The sequence below is a fragment of the Lygodium microphyllum genome, chromosome 18 (genome assembly GCF_053477565.2).
Source record: "Lygodium microphyllum isolate KBCC chromosome 18, Lygodium_microphyllum_v1.1.10, whole genome shotgun sequence".
Taxonomy (NCBI): Eukaryota; Viridiplantae; Streptophyta; class Polypodiopsida; order Schizaeales; family Lygodiaceae; genus Lygodium; species Lygodium microphyllum.
In genome coordinates, this window is record NC_141152.1 from 78,303,974 (window position 1) to 78,331,171 (window position 27,198).

General features: G+C 38.4%; 1 protein-coding gene across 1 annotated transcript in view; it reads left to right on the plus strand.

Annotated features, from left to right (window-relative positions):
* Positions 1–2,167: 2,167 nt before the first annotated feature.
* Positions 2,168–27,198, plus strand: part of LOC148021052 (sodium/calcium exchanger NCL2-like) — a 96,993-nt gene continuing 71,962 nt past the window's right edge. The window contains exon 1 of the mRNA XM_087698897.1: positions 2,168–2,698. Within this exon, the coding sequence (XP_087555023.1) occupies positions 2,248–2,698 (451 nt within the window). The 5' untranslated portion in view covers positions 2,168–2,247. The remainder of the gene's footprint in view (positions 2,699–27,198) is intronic.

A 27,198-nucleotide genomic window follows, 5' to 3' on the forward strand; every position in this document is an offset into this window, starting at 1 on the left:
TTCTATTTCTTTCTGTGTGTGTGTGTGTGTGTGTGTGTGTGTGTGTGTGTGTGTGTGTGTGTGTGTGTGTGTGTGTGTGTGTGTGTGTGTGTGTGTGTGTGTGTGTGTGTGTGTGTGTGTGTGTGTGTGTGTGTGTGTGTGTGTGTGTGTGTGTGTGTGTGTGTGTGTGTGTGTGTGTGTGTGTGTGTGTGTGTGTGTGTGTGTGTGTGTGTGTGTGTGTGTGTGTGTGTGTGTGTGTGTGTGTGTGTGTGTGTGTGTGTGTGTGTGTGTGTGTGTGTGTGTGTGTGTGTGTGTGTGTGTGTGTGTGTGTGTGTGTGTGTGTGTGTGTGTGTGTGTGTGTGTGTGTGTGTGTGTGTGTGTGTGTGTGTGTGTGTGTGTGTGTGTGTGTGTGTGTGTGTGTGTGTGTGTGTGTGTGTGTGTGTGTGTGTGTGTGTGTGTGTGTGTGTGTGTGTGTGGCCTTCATTATATCTATATTCTAGCTCCATAGGCCAGCTAAGAGGTTAAATTGAGGAGGGTGTTTGAAGGCAATATCATGGAAGTCACTTTTGGGATCATTGGTAGATAAAGCTAGTTGGTTTTGGAGTATATCTTATATGACTAGTAAATTGGATGAAAGGGATTTAGCAAAAACAATCAGATTTTTTGGCTAACTTATTCCCTATTTTTATAGTATTGTTTAATATAATCTATGTTTGAACATTTATGGCTTAAAAGTCCACTTATGAGAGTGAGCTAATTGATGCACTTTTGGCTTAACATCAAGTTAAAGATATTGTAGAATTCTAGGATATGTACGCATAGCATCCTTATCATTAATAATGTCCTTGTACCACATTAGCCCAAAAAAAGTGCATAATCTTTAAAATCCTTTAGCTGAACCTTTGCTACCTTAATGTCACTTTAAAGATATTGTGATTTCTATGATATGTATGTAAAGTTCTTTATAAGAACCTTTGTTGGGTTAATGTATTGTCCTAGGATATGTACGTAAGTTCTTTATCATTCTTAATGTCCTTAAACAACATTAGCCCAAAAGAAATAGACTGTTTAAAGTACTCTATCAAAACTTTCCTAGGGTCACTTGAACATTTTTATGTGTATGCATGGTATATCCTTTGAGACTTAATACTTTACTTAATAACTTTTATTTTCACATTTTATAAAGCATCAATGCTCCAATTTTAAGTGGTGGACTTTACTACTACATGCACCAAAAAAGCATTCAATAAATCATAGTTATTGAGTTTCTATAGTCTCTGCTCTTATATTGAATTATGTAGAACTTTCTTATTTTGTAGCATTTTAGTTTATTGTTCAAGAATTAAAATGATTGTGCATTACAATTGCTTATCCTTTAGAAAACATTTTCAACTCTTTTATTTGTCCTATAAACTTGGCCAAACTTTTTCGGACTTTCAAAACCATTGATAAGCAAAAGAGATCATTGATTACTAAAAGACTACCAACTAGAGAAGGTATCACTGAGAGGATGGAGCTTTCTTGAACACCTTCACCTTGTTTGGTGTTTCAATCAGTTCCCAAGCCATAAGTGACTCTTCCTCCACATGTGACCCTTCATCAAGAAGGATTGATCTTATATAAATGCAACCATGGAAAACGAGCCTTGATCTTGCATATGAAATGTTTTCTGTTTGTGCTCTATATGAAATGTTTTTTGCCCCCCAAAGGAGTTTCAGAGATCTTCGAGATAGATACGTTTTACTCACCAAAGATACAGCTTTGCATTTAGAAAAGAAGCTCTTTTCTTGTCCTTTAGAAGTCCTTCTTTTGGCGTGTAATGGTTGTCTAGTTATGTTGTGGGTGGGTTACCATATATGGAGAGGTTAGAAGGCTATAATTTTATCATCTATGGGTGGGGGTCTTTTGAGGTATGGAGTGAGCGGTTTACCAAAAGTGGAGAGGGTACAAGGCTCTTATTAAATATTTTACCACCTTTGGGTGGGCCTTTTGAGGTTACGTAGCTTTGTGTGCGGCTGTTGGTATCGTTATCATGGACTGTGTCGAGCTCGCTTGTTTTGAGTGAAAACGAGGTAAGACCAGCGGGCATCGCTTGCGAGTGGGTGCAGCTTGCGAGCGGGGGGTGAAGCTGGCTTTTAAAAGGCAAGGCAAGGCGCAAAGATTCTGAGAGACTTGATACAGACAGTCACAGACAGACACACACAGAGAGAGAGAGAGAGAGAGAGAGAGAGAGAGAGAGAGAGAGAGAGAGCGGAGCTGGCGCCAGCCATGGCTTGCTCAGCTCTGACACTACTCTTAACCCTCTTCATCACTTCATCCCATGGCTTGTCGACGTCCGCCTTTCAGTTGAAGTCCATTGCTTCCCCTCAGCTCGCCTCATCATCATCATCATCTTCTTCTTCTTCTTCGCCATATCCTCCTGCTTTGCAAGCGGCCGCCGCTCATAACCCAACATCATACGTCACCATACAAGACTCCCTCAAAGCAACCGCATCCACCAACAACACTAAATGTGCCGCTACTTATGGTTTCCTTCCATGCACCCACACTCTCCTTGGGAACCTCTTCCTCATGCTGGCCTATGGCTACATCTTGTATCGAGCCGCCAAGCTTTTGTCTGAGGGCAGTGAGCTCCTTCTCGCCGTCTTGGGCCCAGGCATTGTCGGTGGCTTCATCCTTCCTATATTTGGTGTCCTCCCAGATGCCTTACTTGTATTAGGTAAGGGTACTGAAATCATCATCTTGCTAGATTACTTCCCTTATTTGATGCATAGTTTCAACTAAGACAAGACTATAATCGTCTAGTAGAGTCATTATGATTGAGTGTGCCTCAAGATTTTGTGTGCAAAGTATGTCTACTAAAGCAAGTATTACACAAATGTCAAGTACATGTACTATATACAATGGTTGTTTTCTAAATCTTTTCTCCATGGCCATATTCAAGGGGTCTCATGCAAATATAATCTTCGTTATTGCAATTCATCCACTACCTTGCTACAAGTATGCTTGCATTCTACAAGCATCCACCATGCTATTAGACCACAAAGATTAGAGGGAATCCTTTAACTGAGGAACAACTTAAATCTTTATTGGCCCTAACCCATGGGTTTATTTTAAACAAAGGGAACTATTGAAAGAACACGAACACACTAGGATTGGATGGCAATGGCCAAACATCTACCTAAAGAGTGAGATGATCATATGTATAACATGGGTAGTGGTAAATGCATTTTAACAAACAAGGAATGGTTGGGAAAGAAGCACGAGAGAGAGAGAGAGAGAGAGAGAGAGAGAGAGAGAGAGAGAGAGAGAGAGAGAGAGAGAGAGAGAGAGAGAGAGAGAGAGAGAGAGAGAGAGAGAGAGAGAGAGAGAGACACACACACACACACAGAGCCTTCATTGTTTAACTTGTTAGTTTTTCAAATTCCTTAAAAAATGCAAAGTACTATACGTATTAACTTCAAGCACATATGATGTCAAGATCAAACTTAGATATCATCTCGATATCATTAAACAACAGCAATGTAGATTTTGTTGAAAATCATGTATGCTTAGTATGATGGACAAAGAAACTTGGGTTTAGGCAAATTTTCAATCCTATACTACATAATGGATAATGAGCTCCAAGATCCCATTCATTATATACTTCATTCCCTTTGAAATAGTTGCTACTATAGCTATGGCTATTGGACTTTTACAAGATCCAATCTAAATGAAGCATATATTGGGCTATCTATACCTATTTTAAAGGATTACTAATTTAGCTAGATTTAGTGTCTTACATTGTGTTAGAGCTTGGTTCTTGATCTAAACAAATCTAAACTGACATTCTTATTTAAACTGGTAGTAGATTTGCCTAGCTTCAATCACATCCATAGAAAGTATTTCTTTATATGAGTTTTCCATGAGAAATGTTGCAATCTACAAGAACTAGCAAGATTCCATAATGCTTAGGGATGGTTATGTCAATGCATATTGGAAGCTAAATTTTGGCAAATTTTATGTTGGCACTTTTATAAATGAGTGTATTTATTTGGGGGAATGCCTAAATTTCACTTGTTTGGTAGTAACTTCCACTAGTTTAGGGTTTCTAATAGGGAATAATGAGAAACCATTGAAGTTCTTGGTAAAAATTTTCGTTGTCTACCTCATTCTTGCTTAGACGTGCATTTTCTAGTGTTTGCTAGGGTTTGATAGGAGAACACCTCTTCTCTTCCTTTCTTGAAAAATAGTCCATTGGAGACAAAACCTTGGCCCACCAATCTTGCTTCCACATGGCACATTTTTCTTTTCTCTTGGCTCTTGAATCCCCTCTTCAAGATCAGGACTACTTAACATGGCCATTAAGAGCTTGAAACCAATAGACAACAACTCATATGACATAGTTTTTGGCCTATTTACTTTGGCCCTACACATTGATTAAAGATGGCTAAGCTTCTACCTTAAGAAGGGAGGCAACTCAAGTTGAAGGATATGATGTTGGACCTTAGGAACATGCATAGATGGAGGTAGATACTAGTGGAGACATCAACTCCAACAAAGGTAAAGATCCTCGAAGAACTCACACGAAGGTACATTGGAGCATTGGGGTAAGGTTACACTTCAATATCTCCTTCTTTCATCAATGCTTAACCAAGAAAAGACTATTTGGGCATAGGTTACTTGCTTATGTTTCTTCTAGAATCCAAGCCTTCGCTTTAAAATCCATGGAGTATTGCAACTTGCAATGAGTTCCTATGATATCAATGGGTAGATGGCTATAAGTATCTTACATTCTTATTGAGTTTCAATTGCACTCTCTATTTCATATTATTGATTATGCAATTATTTTAATCTTCTTGGAACTTTCATAGCATGATGTTATGATACCTAGGGAGGATCAAGAAAAAGGGGGTTAGGGTGTGCGCATCTTAACCCAAGATACTAAAAGATTTACATTACTAATCATGGGCAGCCTAGGCACATGGAGTCTAATCATAGAAGGAAAGGTGGAGGTGCCTTTTCACCTCTCACCTCCTCAAAGATAACCCTTGATAGATTCAAATTTGAAGGGATTAGGGACTCTTAGCAACTCTTTTATGTACTAAAAAAGGCATAAAACATATGTCCCAATTTTATAAAGAATATATGAGTTCATTTGTAGGCCATGATAATGCTCAAGCTTTGGTTTGAGATGTGTTTGTGTATGCACATGCATAAATGAACTTCAAAGTACCTTATGGTTTGAGATGCATTTGTGTATGAAGATGCATAAATGAACTTCGAAGTGCCTTATGTAATAAGTAAGTTCTAGGGATGCTTCATCCTTATACATCCAATTATTGGGACTTGGGATGCAACAAAGTGTAAACACCTTCAGATATGAGCAAGGATAGATACACTTGATTTTTTTATATGGATAAGCTTTAATAGACCTACACTTTTGACAAAAATGGATTATTGGTTGTAGAAAGGTGTTCAATTGGGGTATGCCAATGTATTGCAAAAAGCATCCTGAGTGCCTTAAGGTCCTATTGCCTCCATAGAAGAAAAGGGCAAGGATGGGGCGAATCTACCTCAACCTCATTGCCCTTCTAGTTCCAACTTCACCTCATGGAGGTTCCCCTTTATCAAACCCCATGCAAAGCTATCTATTGTTTGGCATTGCCCAAACCCTCCTACAGTAGCATATTGGCTGAAAAAAGAAAACAATTATTTGCACATTGAATGTGCCAATATGCAATTGCTATCCAACCTTGGGGCAAGGGCTACTAGTAAAATATGTGACCCTCTAGTAAATTCTTTGTTGATTCATGCAACAAATGGTCCAAGCTCAATTCCTTACTCTTTGAGGGTTACCAGACATACAAGGTAGATCTTTACAAGTTCATTGGTGCTCCTTCTGTTGTTTGAAGGCAACATTCAAGGTATCAACCATATCCAACAACAAATTTGATTTTATTAATTGGGAATGGCATCAACTTTGTTGATAGAGGCTTTAATAACTTTCATATTCTCAATCATGTACCTACATCGAGAACTAATCTTGTTAACTAAGGCACAAACTTTTCTATATCAAAGGGCTCCTCTAGAGGGTTGAATAAATGCAAGAAGAAGAATGGTAAGCTATTTGACTCTAGGGCTATGGCACATGTGCGGGGGATTGTTAAAGACAATGCTAACCACTTCTTACATCAATCTAGTACCTAGTGTAACCACCTCATGGTAGGTTCACATTCCTTTCATTATCATTTTGAGATTCTATAGCCACTATTGCCAAGATACACTAGGCTAGAGTTTGTAGAGTTGGTCACTAATGAACAAGAGTGACTAGTTCACGTCTAGGACAATACCCTCAATGGATTTACAAATTCCTCCATGCAAGATCCATGCAAAGCAAAGTTACATGAATTCCTTATAGTAGCAAGTTTAGTCATGTTGACATTCTTTTCATGTTGGCATCGGCTAGTCATTGTAACTTGAGGCTTCTATCCATCTCCCACAACTGCCACATTGGTGCTTTAGCCAACACCTATATACATATGAGATTTTGAGATTTGGCATTGGGGTTTCGTGTGTGCTAAAGAAATATTGGCTATCTTCCAAAAAAATTCTCACCTCATCCTAGACTACTTTGTAGGTTTTTGCATGCAACTTCCTCTACTTCACCATCTTCATGAGCAGCATGCATTATGCATTGAGTTATTTCCATAATTATAACTTATTATTTATCTTTCTTTTTCACATGTATATGTTGCCACTACAACTACTAGAATGTGTGATATCGGTCCTCCTTAACGAGCATGTACTCAATGAATCATCCTCAAATGCCTAGAGTTTTGTAATAGCCACAATATATTAAGATTACTGAGGTAAGACCTAGTGATCATGTCACAAAATAAACAAACAAGCTACATCCTTTCTGGCCACTACTACCTCTCGCTACCACTATTGCTAGGTGTGTTCTTGCTTCCTTTCTCTGTGACTAGTCTGTAGTAGGAATTTGCTTTTGCTAGGATTACCACAATTATTACATGGCATGTTCTCACTCGCCTTTTTTACTTCTCAACCTTGTAGTGCTACTCTCATGTGGATCCACCTTCATCTTGTCATCAATATCATATTCATCATCTAAGCCATGGATTGTCTACTCCCCTTATCCTCCTAATATCCTTGAGACACTTTTATAATATCACCTTTCTTTGCATCATTTCCCTCTTACTCTATTTGTTAGGAGACTTTATGATATATTAACATTGGCTAGCTCCCCTTCTAATCTAGTAGCCACCTCCTATCTATATTATTGCTTCCCTTGGTCTACCCATTGATGCACATAGATTTAGACACGATGCTAGAAGCTCTCCCTCCGTTGGGAGTTAACGGCCACCTAAAACCTAGCCACCTACATTTAGTTTGTACTACTCACACATTTATACACAATGGGTGGTGTGGCCACCCATCACTATCACCTTATTCTTTTTTCTTTCTATGAGAATAGAATAAGGGAAGCCATGTCACATATTGTGACTATTGGAGTTCCCACATATTGTCTTGCTCTCTCTTAGTTGAACCTCCATAGCTCTTGCTTTTGCTTATGCGCTCACTCTTGCTCCACCTTTCAACTGGTATCAAAGTGAGCATTTGAGTAGCTTCACCAACATTCACTTCAACCTGGGAAGAGAGCTTCATTCTTAGTTTTCATGGCAGCCACTCTTTGAGATATGTATCAATCCCATTTCTTTCTCTATCTCTTCCATACATTCCACGCTTGCTAAGGGCCTTTCAGACATTGCCTTGAGCCTTGTTGAGTGAGCTTTGAACTCATTAGAGGCAGTAGAACCCCTGGGAGTAGCTAACATGAATTATGCCAGTTTGTCTACCCCTATTCCTAACATTATTCATCTCCTCTAACACCTACTAAGCTCTAGCATTAGTGGTCACTTGCTTGCCTACCTTCCCAGTATTGAAGCCTTCCATCTTGAGCATCGTTTGGAGTGTTTGAGGTTACCCATTGACCTATTGTTCATGATAGATGTGTTGTTCACTATTTGGGCAGCCAATATTTTCTTAGGTAATGCTCTAGTGATGCTTATGGGATAAGTTTATTATGCTCGAATGATGTATTGATGCTCCAGAAATGATTTTGGATCTGTTGGAGCTTGAACCACTTTGTCATTGAATGTTCCTTTGTTGTTATACCCACCGTATGGGCAACAAGCATTCACTACTATGAAGGCTTATGTATTGAATACACACAAGCACTTTGGGGATGCTGCATGTATGTATTGATCCTTGGCATTGAATATCATGCCTGGATATGCTTATGTTGAGCTCTAAGCTTTGGATTTGAGCTCTGTTGGTGGATACATACTTATAGTGGCTATTTGCTTTAGTGGTTTCCCATTTACAAGCTTGAAGGCCTATTGTTGGTGTACGCTTCCGAATGTATTGATGCGTGTCTTTTGGCACCCAAATATTATGAGACACATGTATTGAGCTTTATTTTGCTCTTCAACCTTTTAGATTTGATTTTTTGGGGGAGAGAACTTTGATATTTTTCATTGTAGAGCTTGGTTTATTCGAGATAGTGGGAGTCTCTTGCCTATGTACATATGCTCAATTGGTTTCGATATACATTGTCCGTGTAAACATTGATGATTGTGGGATGATTTTGCTTTAGTTTGTACACTCAATACTTCCTCTTATTAGATGGGTTTATCATGTTTGAATGCATTCTTCGTTATTACTTGAGCTTCACTGTTCATGTGCAATGAGCTAGTTGCAAATTGGTATATCTCTATTGCTTTTAGAGATCTCTTATGCATAGTTTGCTAAGTGCATTCTACTCTTTTTCTTGGGATTGTATCAATATATCTAACATCTTTGGTTATCTGACAACATTTGGTACATTGGTCGTTTATGCTTTATCCTAACTATTAGTTGCATTCTATATCTCAGTTGCTATCCGGATATCCCTGGTAGTGGCAACTTTACATTTTGATCTTTTGTCTACATTTATACATTCATTTACTATAGTTTTATGGATAGCCATGCTCAAATTTAGAGTTGAGTAGTTTCTTTGGGAGCAAATACTTATATTGAATATTCTAGTAATTATTACTTGTATAGCAATATATTGGCTTAGTCTTCCTCTTTGTTGTATGCTTTTTGGCTCAGTTTTGGGGTTTATTTACTGTTATTACAATAGCACGTACTCTCTTTGGTTGGCAAACATGATGGAAAATGCTTCAAATGTTTTTATTATAGTGTTGTCTTTAACATAGAAAAGTTGGATGGCAATAACTTCCAATATTGAAAGACCTAGATTTGATAGGTATTGGTGCAAAAGAAACAAGTTAGGCCATTGAAAACCAAGGAAATAAAGTCAAAAGATTGGCATAGAGATAATTGGAATGATTTTGATGAGCTATGCAAGTTCACCATTATCTAGTCTTTATCTAAGCAAGTTTACTTTAATGTTATTGCAACTGAATGTGGTGCTTATGATTTATGGAAAAAGATATGTGACCTTTATGACAATCAAATTCGTGCTTCATGTTGCATTAGTTGAGGAAGCTTGTGGAATTTTGTATGAAGGAGAGAACTCCCATGTCCACTCATTTGAATGAGTTTCACTCCATTTTTAGCTAGCTTATCTCATAGGGCATTCAATTCGAGGATAACATAAAGATTTTGTTCTTGCTTTTCACACTTCCTAAGTCTTGGGATACACTTCATACTACTATGAGTACTAATTCTCCTAAAAATGGATTTAAATGCTCCAATATAGAGAGCACATTGCTTACAGAAGATGTGAATAGGAAGAACATTGATATAGCTAGTACTTCTTATGCACATACAACTAGAGGTAGACATGATAGTAAAGGAGGTGACCATCGTGGTAGAGACTCACATCCCCTATAGGGGCAAGTCTAAATCTCATGAATAGCAGCACACTAAATCATGTGGTCCTAAGTCCTCTCTTACTTATCATTATTATACAAAAAAGGGCCATACAATGCCATAGCGCCATAAAATGCTCAATGATAGGAATGAAAAAGGCAAAGGAAAAGTGCATGATAATGTTAAGTCTTCTGATGATTGCAACATTGTTAAGTCCACTGTTAAGATTGAAGAGATAATACATTAGAGTACAGTTCAAATGATTACATACTTACTACTTCTTTGCTTGATGCTACTCAGTTGACTAATGTTCAGTCTGCTTACTCTCAATGTTGGCTTGTTGATTCAAGGGCTTGCTTTCATGTTACCCCTCATCATCATTAGTTTTATACCTGTCGTACTATTACATATTCAGTTAAATTGGGTGATGATCAAGTAAGTGATATGGTTGGTATAGGTGTGTGAGAGTGTAGTTTGGTACTCATGCTCCATTTGTGATGCATGATGTGCATCATGTCTTGAATTTGACTAAAAACCCTTTCTCAGCTAGATAGTTTAATGATGATAGGTATCATATATCTTTTGGTGATTCTAAGTGAAAGATTATACATGGAAACCTTATCTTCGCTAAAGGTAGATTGCTAGCCTATATCCCTTGCTTGTATCTAAATTTGTTGATCATGTTTTAGTGGTGACCAATCTTCCACATGTATCTCTTTGGCATCACTATCTTGGGAGTATCTTAGATATATGTCCCTTAGAGGAATAAAATTCCTAACCCATTTGCAGTATTTAGGGCCTCTTGACTACTCATGATTTGATTCTTGTGCATTCACATGTTTTTGGTCCCATGCACTATTAGGCATTAGGTGATGCATAGTATTTCACTATATTCATTGATGATTATTCATAAAATGTTTGGGCCTATCCCGTAAAGCAAAAGTCAAAAGTTTTGCCTATGTTTTAGCATTGTCTTGCTATGTTTGAGAATCAATTTGGATATAGATTAAAATACCTATAATCAGATAATGGGGGTGAATATATCTCTAAGGCATTTGAGCATTTTTGTGATGAGAGAGGTATTAAGCATCAATTGACTTGCCTTTACACCTCACCATAGAATGGTGCTGCATAGTGCATGAATAGGACTATTCAAGAAAGAATATGCTTAGTCAGGCTGGCTTACCACAACACTTTTGGATTGAGGCAATTACTGCTATAGTTCATTTAAATTATAGATCCCCATGCACTGCTATTGGTGGTAGAGTTACAGAGGAGGTATGGTTTGGTAAACCTCCCTTGTATGCACACTTGTGAGTCTTTAGATATGAGATTTTGTACCATATTTGTAAATATAAACATAGCAAGTTGGATCCAAAGTCCATCAAAAGTATCTTTCTTGGATATGGTGATATAGGTGAGATGGGCTATCGCCTTTGGGATCCACATCCTCAAAAGGTTATCTGTAGTAGACATGATGTTATATTTCATGAACATAAGATGCATTTGTAACCACACTAAGTGTTTGAGGCATGTAGGGTGATCTTTCAGGAGGAACCTCTTACTATAGCATAGTCAATCCCAATAAGATAACTTTTAGTTGGTTGATGTAGTGGTGTAGGATCCACCGGTTGTGTAGGATTATGATATTAGATAGAGAGGACAAGTAGTATAGGCCCACTATCAATTTTGAGACACTCTACTAGAGCCTCACATCCTCCTAATTGTTTTAAGCCCTCTATGCATTATGTCTTGGTGGTAGATTCTGATGAGCCTCTCACTTTTGAGGAGCTTATGCCCAAAGGTGATAGTCTCTCTTGGGAGAAGGCTATGCAGTCTAAGTTTGATTTATTGCAAAAAAATCATATGTGGGACTTAGTTTCCTTACAAGCTGGTAAACATACATTGCCATGTTAGTGGGTATATGAGTTGAAGAGCACCCTTAGTCACTTTAAGCCAACATACAAAGCCCCTCTGGTTGTAAAGAGCATTAAACAAGAAAAGGGAGTTGACTTTGATTAGATATTCTCTCTATGGTCAAGATGGCTACCCTGCATTTGGTTTTGGCCTTAGTTGCATAGTTAGATTTGGAGCTTCATTAGATGGATGTGAAAATAGCTTTCTTACATAGGGACTTGAATGAGGATATCTACATGTAACATCCTAAAGGCATTGTGGAAAGGGGCAAGGAATATTTAGTTTACAAGTTGAGAAAGAGTCTCTATGGACTTAAGCAATATTTGTTATGGTGGCTAGGATACTAGAGTCGTTGGCTATACAGACTCTAATTATGTAGGATATACAAACAATAGGAAATGCACCTCTAACTATGTCTTCACTTTTATTGGAGGTGCTATTTTTTGAACGTCTAGGGTGCAAAAATGCACGGTCTTGTCTACTACCAAGATTAAGTACATTACAACCACTGAGGCTTGCAAGGAGGCCTTATGGTTAGGCCATTTGGTTGTAGACCTTGGTATGACTATGACTCCTACATTACCTTTGGACTCTCTAGGTACCATCCAATTGGTACATAATCCGATCTTTCATGTGGAGACCAAGAACATTAAAGTCTATTATCACTTCATTAAAGAGGCAATTGAAAACAAGCAAATAGAGCTTGTTAAGATCTCGACTAACAAGAATCTTTCTGGTTTGCTCACTAAAAGTCTCCCAATGGAACATTATGCCTTTCTTAGGAAGTTGATGTGGACATAGGATGAGATGGCATGGACATAGGATGAGATGGCATCTATTTCTCATCATGTTATACTTATATGTACACATTGTATTTTGTCACTTTTTTCTTGTTCTCTCTTTATTGAGGCACATTTACCTTTAAGTGGGAGGTTGATGGGGGCTAAAGGCCACCTATGCCTAGTCGTCTACATTTACTTTGTACATAATACTCGCATACATATACACTATAGGTGATAGTCATCCATCACTATCACTTTATTCTTTATTATTTCTATGATAATAGAATAAGGGAAGGCAGTCACACATTGTGATTGTTAGAGTTTCCATATACTATCTTGCTCTCTCTTCCTTGAACCTCTAAAGCTCTTTTTTCATCTTTCTTCTACATGTGCTCTCACTCTTGCTCCACCTTTCACCCTTTAGGGCATTTTGTAGTATATATAACTTTGCATGGTTAAGAAAAATATCATATGTGTATTAGGGGTAAAGGCACCTGCCACCATGTATTTACTTCACACACCATGACCACACACATGTACAGTATAAGTGATGGGTAGCTATCACTATCATGTTATTCTTTTAGTGACTATTTAATAAGGGAAGACCAATTTCACATTGTGATTGTTGGAGGGTCTATCTTTCAATTGATATCAAAGCCAACCATTCAATAAGCTTTTTCATATTTTGTTTCAACTTTAATTCAAAGCTTCAACTAAAGGTTTCATGGTAACCATTGTTTCTTCCTCTTGATGTATGCATCAAATCATCTTTTCTTCTCCCAGCTTGTTTGAGCTTACTCAAGGATGGTTGAGGAGCTTCTCAAGCTTAGTTGAGCATTGTTGAGTGCTTATTGAGCTAAGTAGTAGCCACTCCATATATTTTAAATGGATACATAGCATTTTATAGAAGTCATGGTGGATAACTATGGTAGCTTGATAGTACTTTCATATTTTGACCATAACTTTTGCATATAACATCGAATTCAAGTGTTCTATAGCTAAAAATGAATATCACAACAACAACTATAGATTTAAGTACTCATAGAGTTGATTTTGTGTAGTTTTTGATTCTTTGTTCCACACAAAATAGAATAGTTTTGGTTTAGACAGCAAATCGTAAATTCCATAATGCATGTTTGATACTTTGAGGATGCTATTTTGGTGCCCATATGGTATGGTTATGCTTTGGGATGCTATTGTTTAGAGCTTGATTAGCTCAATTTTGTAGATGTTTATTTGTGTCATAACAATTTGGATAGCAAGCATACAACAGTGAGCTTTATGCTTTGAATGCCTATTGTGCCTACATGGTATTTCAAGTATGCTACATATCTATAGTGGTGTCTAACCTTGATATATGAACTAGATATGGTTATGACATACTTTGGCACTTTGATTTGAACCACATTTGATGTGCTTGGCCTTTGTTCACTTTCTTTGAGCTTTTATGCTTACTCACTTATGATGAGTACTGAAGCTTTATTGGATACTTATGCTCCTAAATGTATTTATGATGCAATTGGGCTTTCCGAATGCTTTGATGTACATGTCTTGAGGTTTGCTTGCTCACTTTGCATTCCGGCTTTGGTTCCAATAATATATGCTCTCTTTTATGCTATTGGATACAGTTACCTTCACTTGTGGGCTGATTTGATTTTGTATACTTTGGACATCGACACTTATCTCTATCAATAATTTGTCACTGATGTATGTGCTTATGGGATGTATGGCTTACTTGACAATTTGATTTTGTGACAGCCCTTGGTACTTGGTCTATGCTAAGTCACTGCTAATTGCATTTTGTGTCCCATTGGTTGCTACTTGGATTTCCCTAGTAGTGGGAGTTTGCTTTCTTGGCTATTTTCCCATTGTTGGATTTTGACATATACCACTATCTTTCTTTTAGCATTGTTGAAGTTACAGTTTTTAATATTCTTTTGGAGAGTAGACATTGTACTTTGGTAGTCTATTGCTTGTAGCGGTGGATCGCTCTATATATTGGTATTCCCTCCTATTTTGCCTTTGTTTTGGCTAAGTTTTGCAGGCTAATTTGCAATCACTTATACCAGTCCATTCTCTTAGATTTTACATTGGTATACTATCATTATGGCTGGTTCTTCAAATGGTAGTACTATTTTTAATATTGAAAATCTTGATGGCACAAATTTCACCTATTGGAAGATGCAAATATGGCAAGTAGTGGTTCAAAAGAAGTAGGTTAGGCCTTTGAAAACCAAGAATGTAAATCCTAAAGGCATTCATCAAGATACTTGGGATGAGTTGGATAAGCTATGTAAATCCACTCTTATTTTATCATTATCTAAACAGGTTTATTTCAATATTGTGACACCTAAGGATAATGCTTGATAGTTATGGAAAAAGATATGCAATCTTTATGACAAGCAAAGTCCTATTTCACGTATGTGTTGATTGAAATAGCTCATGGACCTTCATACGAAGAAAAGAGCTAGTGTGCCCATGCATTTGAATGAGTTTCATTCTATTTTCAACTAGTCCTTGCCATAGTTACTAGAATTTGACACAAGGGAATGAATCTCCTCCCTTGTTCTTGCATCTAATCACTTCATTGGAATGTTCATATGTATTCATATGAGGGTTCTCTTTCTCTTTATGTGTGGAGAAACTCAGGGGGGATAAGGTTCTCTTTTACTTTCTCTAACTAAGCTCTTAAGGTCTAAATCATAGCTATCTAAGTCTCTTTCTACTCTAGGTCTTACTCTCCTTCCATTGGGCACTCTTCTAATTCCCTTGTGTCAAATTCTAGTAACTATGGCATATCAATACAAAGCATCACGACTATGGGTAGCTCCAAGATGATGGGAGAGGTTCATTAGGGTGTGTCGAGTTGTATGAGACCTATTGCTTTTAGTTCAGAATCCTCATAGCCTTTCATCAAGCCTTCCTTGGTTGGACATTTCATCATAAGGTTAATCTCTAAAATCTTTCCCGTGCATTCTAAGGTGTTAGAGGCCAATCCTATGGGCTAGCATGCAAGCAAACTTTGTAGCTTTCATAGCTCTTGCTACTTAACCATGACAAATTTTTAGATCTTCATTTGGACTTTGTGTTCAAGACTGCTCCTAGGTCATTAGAGAGCTTTGTCCAGATTGTGTTGTAGGGTCTTTATGGTTTTCTCTACTATGCTTACAACCCATGTCAAGATGATAGACCTATGTATGTGGCATCACATTGGTTATATATGCAGTGATGCTCTAGATCCTTTCTTTCATGTAGATTTATTTTTTCCTTCTCTTGGGCCACTCTAAATGCAATAAGTGTGAGCTAGTGTGATTGATTTCTACTAGGTGCTTGTTTGATTTGGCTTCTTCTACCTTATGGTCTTTGAGAGCTAGGTGTTGTTCTTTGAGTTGATCTTGAAGCTTATTCATCACTATCTCTTGGTCCTTAATCTTATTATCGAGCTTTTTAAGCACTGAGTCATGCTCTTATAATTGATTTTGGAGCTCTTCTGCCTGCTTTTCTTGAAGTTGTTTGAGTGTTGTGTCGTGCATCTTTAACTGATCTTAGAGCTCCTTAAATACCAAGTCACACTCTTTTAGTTGATTTTCAGCTCATGTACTTGCTTCTCTTGAATTTACTTGAGTGTTTTTTCATGCTCCTTTAGTTGATCTTAGAGCTTCTTAAGCACCGAGTCATGCTCTTTTAGTTGATTCTAGGGCTCTTGCATCTACTTCTCTTGAAGTTTTTTGAGTATTATGTCACACTCCTTTGATTGATCTTGAAGCTTCACAGCCTACTCTTCAAACTCCATCAAGAACCTTTTGTATTCATCTTGCATTCCTTCTAATCTATCTTGGGAGTTTCTGATTGGCCTTGAGTGCATTGGCCTTGCCATTTTAAGCTCTTCACACAACTACTCTAAGGCTCCTACTCTTTCTACTATGCCATGCCCTGCCCCTTAGAAGCACCCTATGTATTTTTTGGGGTGTTTTTTGCTAGATGAGGGCTCTCTTTTGCATTGGTGATGGTGGTCACTTCAAGCATGGGTTTTGTCCTTAGATAAATCCCTAGCTGGTATAGATGGCTCTGTGTGTTGTGGTAATAGGATGGGCACCCCTAAATTGACAACAATGATTCAAGTGAGTGTGATGCCATAATTGATGACATTATACTTGGCCTCCATACAATTGAGCTTTACATAGTTGATGGTCTTTTGGAAGGATTGTTTTGTAGTGAAAATGATGGTGAGAGAAAGAGAGAGACAATGAGACAATGAGATGGAGAATGAAACACACACTGGTTGAATCACACTTGCATTGTAATAGCTGAGGATACACATATATATACAATAAAGGTATGGATATGGTAGGTTCTCTTAGTGAAGTATCCTCCACATGTTCTAGATTTATCTTATCTAGTTCTCCTAAATATCTAGATATTGTCTTCCTAAATATTCTCTAAGTACATGTTCATATGAGTACATATCATCATTCTAATATTCCCCCTCTCTAGAAAAGGTTAACAATATCTTCCAACATTATTCCTCCCTTCTCAAAAGAAAATAGAATTTTCTTTTATAGTACAAATACTTTTTGCCAATTATTTTGGCTACAAGAGAAGTCAAATTACAATGATGACTATAGCATGAGACCTTGTCCTTGTTGTTGCAAGAGATATACATCAATCTTTGCTTGCAATATTTAAAGGATGTAAGTTGATGATGAAGATCTATGGGCTTTGATTGAGGGATACCTTGATGATCTAATCACCATAGTTTGCTTCATGATAGACTTGATTAACAAGTCGGCTCATCACGTAGATAGATTATATATTGCAATTTGTACTTGATAGTGGTGGAGTGAAACAATGGTGAGAACATGTTTGTAGATATGGGCATGTAAAATAGCCAGTGATTGATGAGGTATTTCAAGGATATTACCTTTGAAAGGACTCCAAGAGTTGGACATAACATCTTCAATAATAGCATACTTAGTACCAATGTGCTATGTTATCTATACAAAGTAGTTTATGCAAATGTGCTCGTTTCTTTGTACTTTATCCATTTCTTTCCCTTCCTTTAGAAGACCAAGATAGTTGGCCATTTTGAGCAGATAAAATTTATAGATGATGATCAAGGTAAAGTGTGGGATGGACCATTTCATAATGAGATTGAGAGGAAATTGGAAGAGAGAGTACTTGTGATATATAAGGTTGTTGCCATGTAAGGTAGATTAATGATTGAGATTTGGGTATACAATTAGAGCAAGATTATTATAGGAGGAAGGTAACTATGTGTATGGTTGGATAGGATAGGGTAAAAGTAAATGATGATTTGATGGACTAGGAGATAAATAAACATTGTGTTGATGGAATGTGATGGTAGCATAACATCATGTGTAGGGATTTAGGATTCCACATTGAGAGGTAGTGATGTAAAAATGAGGAACTTAAGGAGATAGGATTTTTATGTGAACTTGGAACATTATGAGAATCTCGAATGTGTAGGAGGAAGCCAAGAGTATGTGTGATTGCATTTGTTCAAGAGATAGTAGCACATAGTTGAAGTGAAGTGTGTGTGTGAGCATAACAAAATGAGGATATTGAGCCCATAGAGAGAGTGTAGGATAAGAACCAGTATGTGTTCTTGAGATTAAAGTGGAGTTTCAATAAAGACTAGATGTTGAGTGACAAATATAAGAAAATAGGACAGTACTCAGAGAGGTAAGAGAAGTGGAAACAATGTACCTAATGAGGGAGTGACCTTGAATGTTAGTAAAGATATCCAATAAGTGTTGATAAGGAACAATTGGAGTATCCATGTTGTCAATTGAGAGAGTGACAAGGTTGTGCCATCTTTTTGGCACTAAAGTACCATCCAAAAGTCTTGAAGAACATAATTCAATAAAGAGGCCACATACAATGTCATCTTTGGCCTCGAGATGTAGAGTATGAAGGGTGTCCCCTTCTTCAATTGTTATTCCAATTGAGATAGAGTCCTCTATTTTAGGATGCAAGATGAGAGATTGGCAAACATTGTAGTATTGAAAGTGACCAAGAGAGCTAGAAAATGCTTGGATGGATGAGCGCTTGAGAGCATGAGAACAAAAAATGGAAGGTTCGTGAGAGAAAGGTGGATGTGAGGGGTCTTCATCTCGTAGAGAATTGGGGTTGTCCATCAAATAATTTCCAATGTATTCCACTAGTTGACAAGAGAGAGTGAACAATGGACTTAATGAGGATAGAAGGATGAAACATATATCTTGCATGATGTGATAGAAATTTCTTGTGATGATGTGTAAGGGTAATAGAGGGAAAGTCTTTAGATAAGGGAGAACGTTCAAAGTTTTTTAAAAGATGGAGATGTAGGTGAGATGGGCTATCTCCTATGGGATTCACAAGCTCTGAAGGTTCTCCACAGCCATGATGTTGGCTTTCATGAAGAGAAAATGCATAAGTAGCATGAGCGTGATGTTGAGGTATGCAAGATGATATTTTAGGAGGAGCCTCCCACTACTATACAACTAGCTAGACAACGCATAGCAGTGGTGGCCAATGCTCTAGTGGCCCAGATCCTTAATGCTCCACAGGATGTAAAGGCCCCACAACTTTTTTTGAGGTGGTCTACTAGAGATAGACAATAGCATGCACAATTTGAGCCCTCTATAGATTATGTTATGGTGGCAGATGTTGGTGAGCCTCTTATCTAAGATTATAAGGCCATGTGCAGAGGTGATAGTCACTCTTGGGAGAGGGCCATGTAGTTAGAGTATGACTCACTACAAAAAAATCATACATAGGATTTCATTCCTTTGCCCAGTGAAAGCATAGCGTTGACTTTGATGAAGTCTTTTCTCACATTGTGAAGATGACTACCCTATGCTGCTTGGTACTAGTTTTGGTTGCTTAGCTTGATTTGGATCTTTATCCCATGGATGTTAAGACAACTTTTCTTCATGAGGACTTGCATCATGAGATTTTATTATAAGATCCAAGATACATGCTCGACCTTCTTATATACTTAAAGATATATGGTGAATATTATGTTGGCGCAGAGAGAGAATAGATGAGAGAAAAGAAAGATGTAGAGAGAAAGAGAGAGAGATTGAGAGATTGACAACACACTAGGGACTAGAAGATAGGCCTTGTATGCAAACTTTCAACTATGATGACAAACTCCATCATGCAAGATAAGGTTTCATGTGGATACACCTTCATGGTTCTATGTAAATGAGGGAGTAGGCCAACTTCAAAGTTCCCTTTCTTCTCTTCATCACTGATCTCCATGAAGGGAGCAACCTTGAGAAGAGTAGACCAAAACTTGTCCACATAACTAGTGACCTTCTCGTGTTCTTTCTAGCCTAGCCAATCCCACTCCTTCTTGACATCATTCTCAAAATCAGGAGCCAAGAACTGAGCATAAAACTTCTTCTTGAACTTTTTCCAAGTCGTAGGTTTCCTTTCCTCCAAAACAAGAGTCAACCACCAATTACTAGCGATGTCTTTCAAGTGCATGCCTACATGCCTGAGCTTGGACTTTTCTAAGAAATTACCATCAGAAAAAGCAACTTCAAATTACCTAACAAAGGCTAACACCTTAGCAGGATCTCTCTTACTGGAGTAAGAATCAACTTTATGTCCTTATCCCCAAACTTGAAAGTCTTAGTATTCTTAAGATTGCTCCTCTTATGGTCCCTCTTTGTCCATTGCGGATTGCATGAGACTTAGAACCAAGAGAGTAGGAACTAGAAGATGAGGAGGAGGAGGAGGAGGAACTTTAATCAGGGGAGTAGCTGGTTGCTAAGGGAGATGACTTCCTCTTTATTTGCCTCACTCGAGGTGAGGTTTGTTTACTCTTCTTGACCTGAAAGTCCTTCTTCGTTGTAGGAAGCTTCTCAGAAATTGGATGCTTTGCACCTTCACCATCAATTGGTGCAATGGTGTTTCCTCTAGTATCACCATCTTTTGGAGGATCGGGTCCTTCATAAGTAGCTTCTTCCCTTGCCCTTAAGCTATCAATCGATTGACGTACTTCGGGAATCCCCAACAAGCTATAATACTCCATCAATTGAGCCTGTAATTGCTCACTTGTAGGCACTTCATCAATTGCGATCTTTATCTTCTTCTTGCAAGGATCTCCTTTACTTTGAGAAAAGCAAAGAGACCTGCTCTGATACCATTGTTATAAGATCCTAGATACATGCTCAACCGTCTTATATACTTAAAAGATATATGATGAATATTACGCTAGTGCAAAGAGAGAATAGATGAGAGAAAAGAAAGATGTAGAGAGAAAGAGAGAGAGATAGAGAGATTGACAACACACTAGGGACCCGGAAGATGGGCCAGTCCCCCCCTTGTGGAGTTATATTATTGATAAGGAGCAAGCTTCTCTGTTACACATAAACTAGTTCTTAACTTGTAGATCTTGGGAATAAGATCACGGTTCCTTGCACGGTATACAACCAGCTAACACTTGCACAACTTGGAAGCTGGCACCTTTTGATCCTTCTTGAGTCTCTCCTTCTCTCCTATGCAATATGTGTAGGGATCTCCTCTTGGAGCTTGATTTCCGCAGAGCTTCCGCAAGAAGCACTTGCACAACTTGAGGGTTGGCGAGCTTGAACTTACACAGATCCTTGCATGGTATACAATCAGTGAGCACTTGCACAACTCGAAAGTTGGATCCTTTGATCTTCTTGATTTCTCTTATTCCCTCCTATACAATATGTGTAGGGCTCTCTTCTTGATGCTTGATTTTAGCAGAGCTTCCACAGCACTTTGTAAGACTTGAACCACCTTCTCTCCTCCTCTTGCATGAATGTAAAGTGATGCTTCCTTCACCTCCCCCACACCCAAGGAGAGCCTCCCTTTTATAGGCTCCAAGAGCTTCTCTTCTTGGAGAGAGACTTAACTGCCAAGATTGGAAAGGTTGATCTTCATGCAAGATGTGGCCATTCCAAGACCTACTCTATATAGAACCAATTTTGGAATATCTCTTTGTGTGTTGCTCGAGCGGATGGAAAAACGTCCAATACAAAAGTTATAGATCTCACCTGTTGTTGATAACCTACATGGGCCATTTTTAGATATCGGCTTTCTATCACAATATATTTTAAAAATGGATTCACCATGTCTATTTTAAGAAAAGCAGCTTTTTAAACTCTATTCTTAACTTATGGTCCATGCAACCACCTTGAGCCATAGATAAGGAGAGTTCGTTAGATTGCCTTAGGCCTCAACCTTAAGATTGACTTCCATATAAAAGCTTGTGTCATATTAGACCTTAGAAAGAGAAAATCACTTCTCTCCTCACTTCGAGAGGATCACGTCTCTCGTCTTTCTTAGTGAGAGAATTACCTCTCTCATTTTTCTTAGTGAAAGAATTACTTTTCTCATTAATTCATTGAGAGAAAAGACCTTAAACCTTGACGTGTAAGGGAGAGGATGACCCCAAATTAATGCAATGCTCATTACACACAAGTAAGCATTCCCAAGCATCCCCGGATGCACACATAAATACATATACACAATGCTAATGCACTTCCTCTTTTTAGAACTCAATCCATCTTCATTTATATGTAACTCCTTGGTTCTTATGTACACTCTTACTCTTGACAAACACTTCCTTCCCCCTTCATAACTTGTACTACTTGTACTAGATATCCCCGTCACAGTGCTTTGATCACCCCATTAAGTGATACACTAGGAATATTGGTCTTTGAATGGTCTCATGGCCATGCTAAATCATCATCAACACTTAAAGAAAAGTGAGTCATTAATTTATTGACATAAATATACTAAATAGAGAATGTGTAATAAGCAATCAATTTAGTGACAAATTTACATGGAGCACCCTAAGGGCTTTGCAGAACTTGGAAGCAGGCACCACCTAGTATGCAAATTTAAAAGAGCCTTTATGGCCTTAAATAGGCATCTAGGGAATGGTATCACAAGTTAGACACTTTTATGCATTCATAGGGATATTCCCGTAATAGTGATATGGATCCATGTTTATACAAGAAGAAGGCTCATACTGGCAGCCTTATGATTTTCATACTCTACGTGAATGATGTGTTGATTGCTATGAGTGCTCATGATGAGATGGATGCCTTGAAAGGTCAACTCAAGAAGAGATTTGGGATGAAGGACATGGAACATGCCTCACATATTCTTGGAATGCGCATTACACACAATCGCTCTAAGAGACTCCTTTACTTATCATTGAAGCAATACATCCAAAAGGTCCCTAAGTGGTTTCATCTACAGGATGTTAAGCCAACTCATTGTCCTTTACCTTCTCATGTGAAGGTTAGCCATATCGATTGTCTATAGTGTGATGAGTAGAAGGCCGAGATGGCCAAGATCCCTATGTCATAGTGGGCAGTTTGATGTATACCATGATAGCCACTTGCCCTAACATAACATTTGCAGTGGGAGTTGTGGCATGCTATATGGCTACATTTGGCTGATGGAATTGGGATGATGTCAAGGGTATCATGAGGTACCTAAAGGGCACAATAGTTATGTGCATCTATTATGGTGGCCAGGATATAACAATCGTGGGGTGGTACATTGGCTCTAATTATGTAAGTCATGTAGATAATAGGAAGTCCACTTCTTGTTATACCTTCACCTTTGCTGGAGAAGGATGTCCAGGATGCAAAAATACACTATCCTATCTATTACAAAGGCAAATTATGTTGTAGCCATCATTGAGGCTTGCAAGGAGGCTCTCTGGTTAGTTGTTTGGTGGTAGACCTTGGCATTACTAATGAGGTTCCTACATTGCATTCGATTTCTATGAGTGATATTCAATCATTCGGTCTTCCATGAGAAGACAAAGCACATTGAGGTGTGTTACCACTTTATTCAAGAGGTTGTTAAGGACAAGTTCATTGAGCTTTATTCAAGATCTCAACAACTAACCAAAATCATGTAGATCTACTCACTAAAAGTCTCTCAACGGAGTGTTTTGTCTTCCTTGGGAAGTTGATGAGTGTTGAATGAGAGGACGCATTTCCTCATCTTGTTGTACTTATGTACATTTGTACTTTGTCACTTTTTCTTATTCTCTCCCCACTAGTGGCAATTTTCCTTTAAGTGGGAGGTTTTTGGGGGTAAAGGTGCCTATGCCTAGCCACTTGTATATTAGTTACACTGACAATACCCGCACCGTGTATTAATTGCCCACATATCTACACCCTGCAAGTGGTGGATACCCATCATTGTCGCTTTATTCTTTATTCTTTTAGTGACATTTGAATAAAGGGAAGGTCGGTCACACATTATGACTATTGGAGTTCCCACACCTTGTGTCTCTTTCTTTCTCTTGCTCTTGCTCCCTCCACCATAGCTCTTGCTTATGCTCTGTGCTTCCTTTTCAAGACTCACTCCCTTCAATCTTGACCACAAGAGAGGATATCTCATCAAAATCAACTCCCTTCTTCTACTTAAAACCCTTCGTAACAAATGTGGCCTTATATACTAGCTTGAGGTGACTAGGAGTACTCTTCAACTTATACACCTAGTTGCATAGCAATGCATGTTCCCCATTGGGCAAAGAAACTAGATTTCATGTACGGTTTTTTTGCAATAAATCATACTCAAATTGCATGGCCCTCTCCCAAGAGTGACTATGACCTTTGTACATAGCCTCATCATAGTTGAGAGACTTGCTAGCATATCTCTTAACCATGACATAATACATAGAGGAATTAAAACAATCAAGAGGATGTGAGGCTCCAATGGAGCTTCTCAAAGCTCACTATGGGACTTACACAACTTGTCCTCTCTGTCCAACATCATGATCCTACACAACAATGCATATATTAGGCTATAATACCATCCGTAGTTGCAACATGCCATCTACGTAGGGTTGGCTATACTATAATAAGAGGCTCCTCTTGAAAGATCACCCTATGTACCTCAATCACATGCTCTAGTCTCATATCCATTAAATTGCTAAGCTTGTGGCTCCCAAAGGCAATAGACCATCTCACCTACATCACCATATCCAAGAAAGATTGATTTGATGGACTTCGAATCCAACTTATTACACTTTCTTTGGAAATATGGCATAAAGCCTCATATCCAAACTCATAAGTGTGCATACAAGGGAGGCTTACTAGACCATATCTCCATTGCAACTCTACCACTAAGAGCAATGCATGGGGATCTATTAATGAGATACAAAGTAGTAGTAAATAGTCTTGATCCAAAAGTTTTGTGGTAAGCTTGTCTAACTAAGCATACTACAGACTCTTTCTTGAATAGTCCTATTTATGTACACTACAATGCTATTCTAGGGTGAGAGCACTCAACTGATGCTTAATACCCCTCTCATTACAAAGCTATCAAAATGCCTTAGAGACATATTCACCATAGTAAAAAAGCACTGAAATGTAGGCAAAACATCCAATTTCTACTTAATAAGATAGGCTCAAACCTTACACGTGAATAATCATTTATTAGTGTAACAATGTACTTCTCACCACCTAATGACTTTGGCATGGCATGGGACCATAAACATATGGATGCACAAGGGTCAACAATTCACGTAGAACTAGACTTTTTATGAGAGTTACGTGTCTACTTACCATAAAGACAATGATCACATGAATCAAAACATGAGTAATAAAGAGGCGAAAAATGATGCAAACAAGTAAGTGCTTTCATTCCTTCCAAGGACATATGCCCAAGACAATGATATCAGAGAGATACATGTGGAAGATCGATCGCATCTAAAACATAGTCAACAAACCTAAAGACAAGCAAGGGATACAGGCTACTAATCTTGGCACCTCTAGCAAAAACAAAACTCCCATGAGTTATCTTCCATGTAGAATTACTAAAGATATATGTGGTACCTATCATCATCCAACTGTCCAATTGAGATAAGGCTTTTGGTCAAAGCTGGGACATGATGCACAACATGGAGCCCAAAAGGAGTACCAATACCAAATTACAATCTAACATCACCTATGCCAATGATAGCCAATGTAGTGCCATCTCCTAGTCTAATAGAACGCATAACAATACAGTAGCTATGAAACTAATGGCGATGTGGGGTAACATGAAATGAAGCCCCCAAATCAAGAAGCCAACACTGAGAGTAAGAAGATAAAGCATCAATCAACTGAGTAGCATTAAGTGATAAAGTAGCAAGTATATAATGATTATAACTATACTCCAAGGCAATTATCTCCTCTATCTTCGCATTGGACTTAGTAATAATTCAAAGATCATTAGAATATTTTTCATTATCTTGCACTTTCCTTTTGCCTTTTTCGTGCCTATTATTGCCCATCTTATGGCACTACGGCCTAATGTGACCACTTGTCTAGACAACCTCCCTCACATGCCCATTTGCAAGTCTTTAGATGTGGGGCATTTTGCCATATTCCCAAAGACCAGTACAACAAGTTGGATCCAAATGCATCTTTCTTCAATATGGTGATGTAAGTGAGATGGGCTATCACCTTTGGGATCTACAAGCTCAAAAGGTTATCCACAACCATGATGTTGCCTTTCATGAGGGTAAAATGTGTAAGCAACCAGAGCCAATGATTGAGGTGTGCAAGGTGATCTTTCAAGAGGAATATCCTATTACTATGTATAACCAAGCTACTAGCCCCACTTAAATAGTCTACAAAGTTGTTGATGATGTAGTGGCCCAAGATCTGCTTGTTATACAAGATCATGATGTTTGACAAAGAGGACACGATATACAAGCCCCCTAGCAACCTTGAGATGCTCTTTGGTATGCACGTTATGTGCAATCACTCTAGGGGACTTCTTATTTGTCAAAAAATGAGTATATTCATAAAGTACTTGAGCGGTCCCATATGTAAAAGGTGAGTTAGGCCGATTGTCCCGAGTCAGATGATGCGAGGGCTAAGATGGCCAAGATCCCATATGCATCTACAATGGGCATCTTGATGTATTCCATGATCACCACTAGACTTGGCATAGCATTTACAGTGAGAGTTGTGGCTTACTATATAGCGACACTTGGTAGATGACATTGGGATACCGTGAAGGGTATCATGAGATACTTTATGGACATTTTTTAATTGTGCCTTTGCTATGACTGTTAAGACCCTGGAGTCATGGGTTACATAAACTCAGATTATGCAAGACATGCAGACAGTAGGAAGCTCACCTTTGGCTATGTCTTCATCTTTGCTAAAGGTGTTATTTCTTGGATGTTTAGGGTGCAAAAACGCACATCCTTGTCCATTATCAAGGCTAAGTACATTGCAACCATTGAGGCTTTCAAAGAGGCCCTATGGTTAGGCTTCTTTAGTTGCAGACCTTGGTATCATAGATATGACTCTTATATTGCATTTGGACTCTAAAAGTGTTATCCAATTTGGATGTGTGGGAGCTTTCACTCAATCGCCAAGACCCACGGACTGCTTATTGCTTCAAGTGTTCCAAGCGAGCTCTCATGGCTATCTCTCACCTAGCCGACGCGTCGTCGATCCTCTCGGGGTGTAGTGAGCTTACCTTGATGCCGAAATGAGTTGCCTCCTCCCTCACACAAGTCGATAGCCCCACAATCCTAGATGCTAGCTCAAGCACCCTCAAGCCTCCTCCATCTCCAAGCTCCATTCTCCATAGCCACATGCAAGGTAAGAGAAGGGAAGGGAAGAGA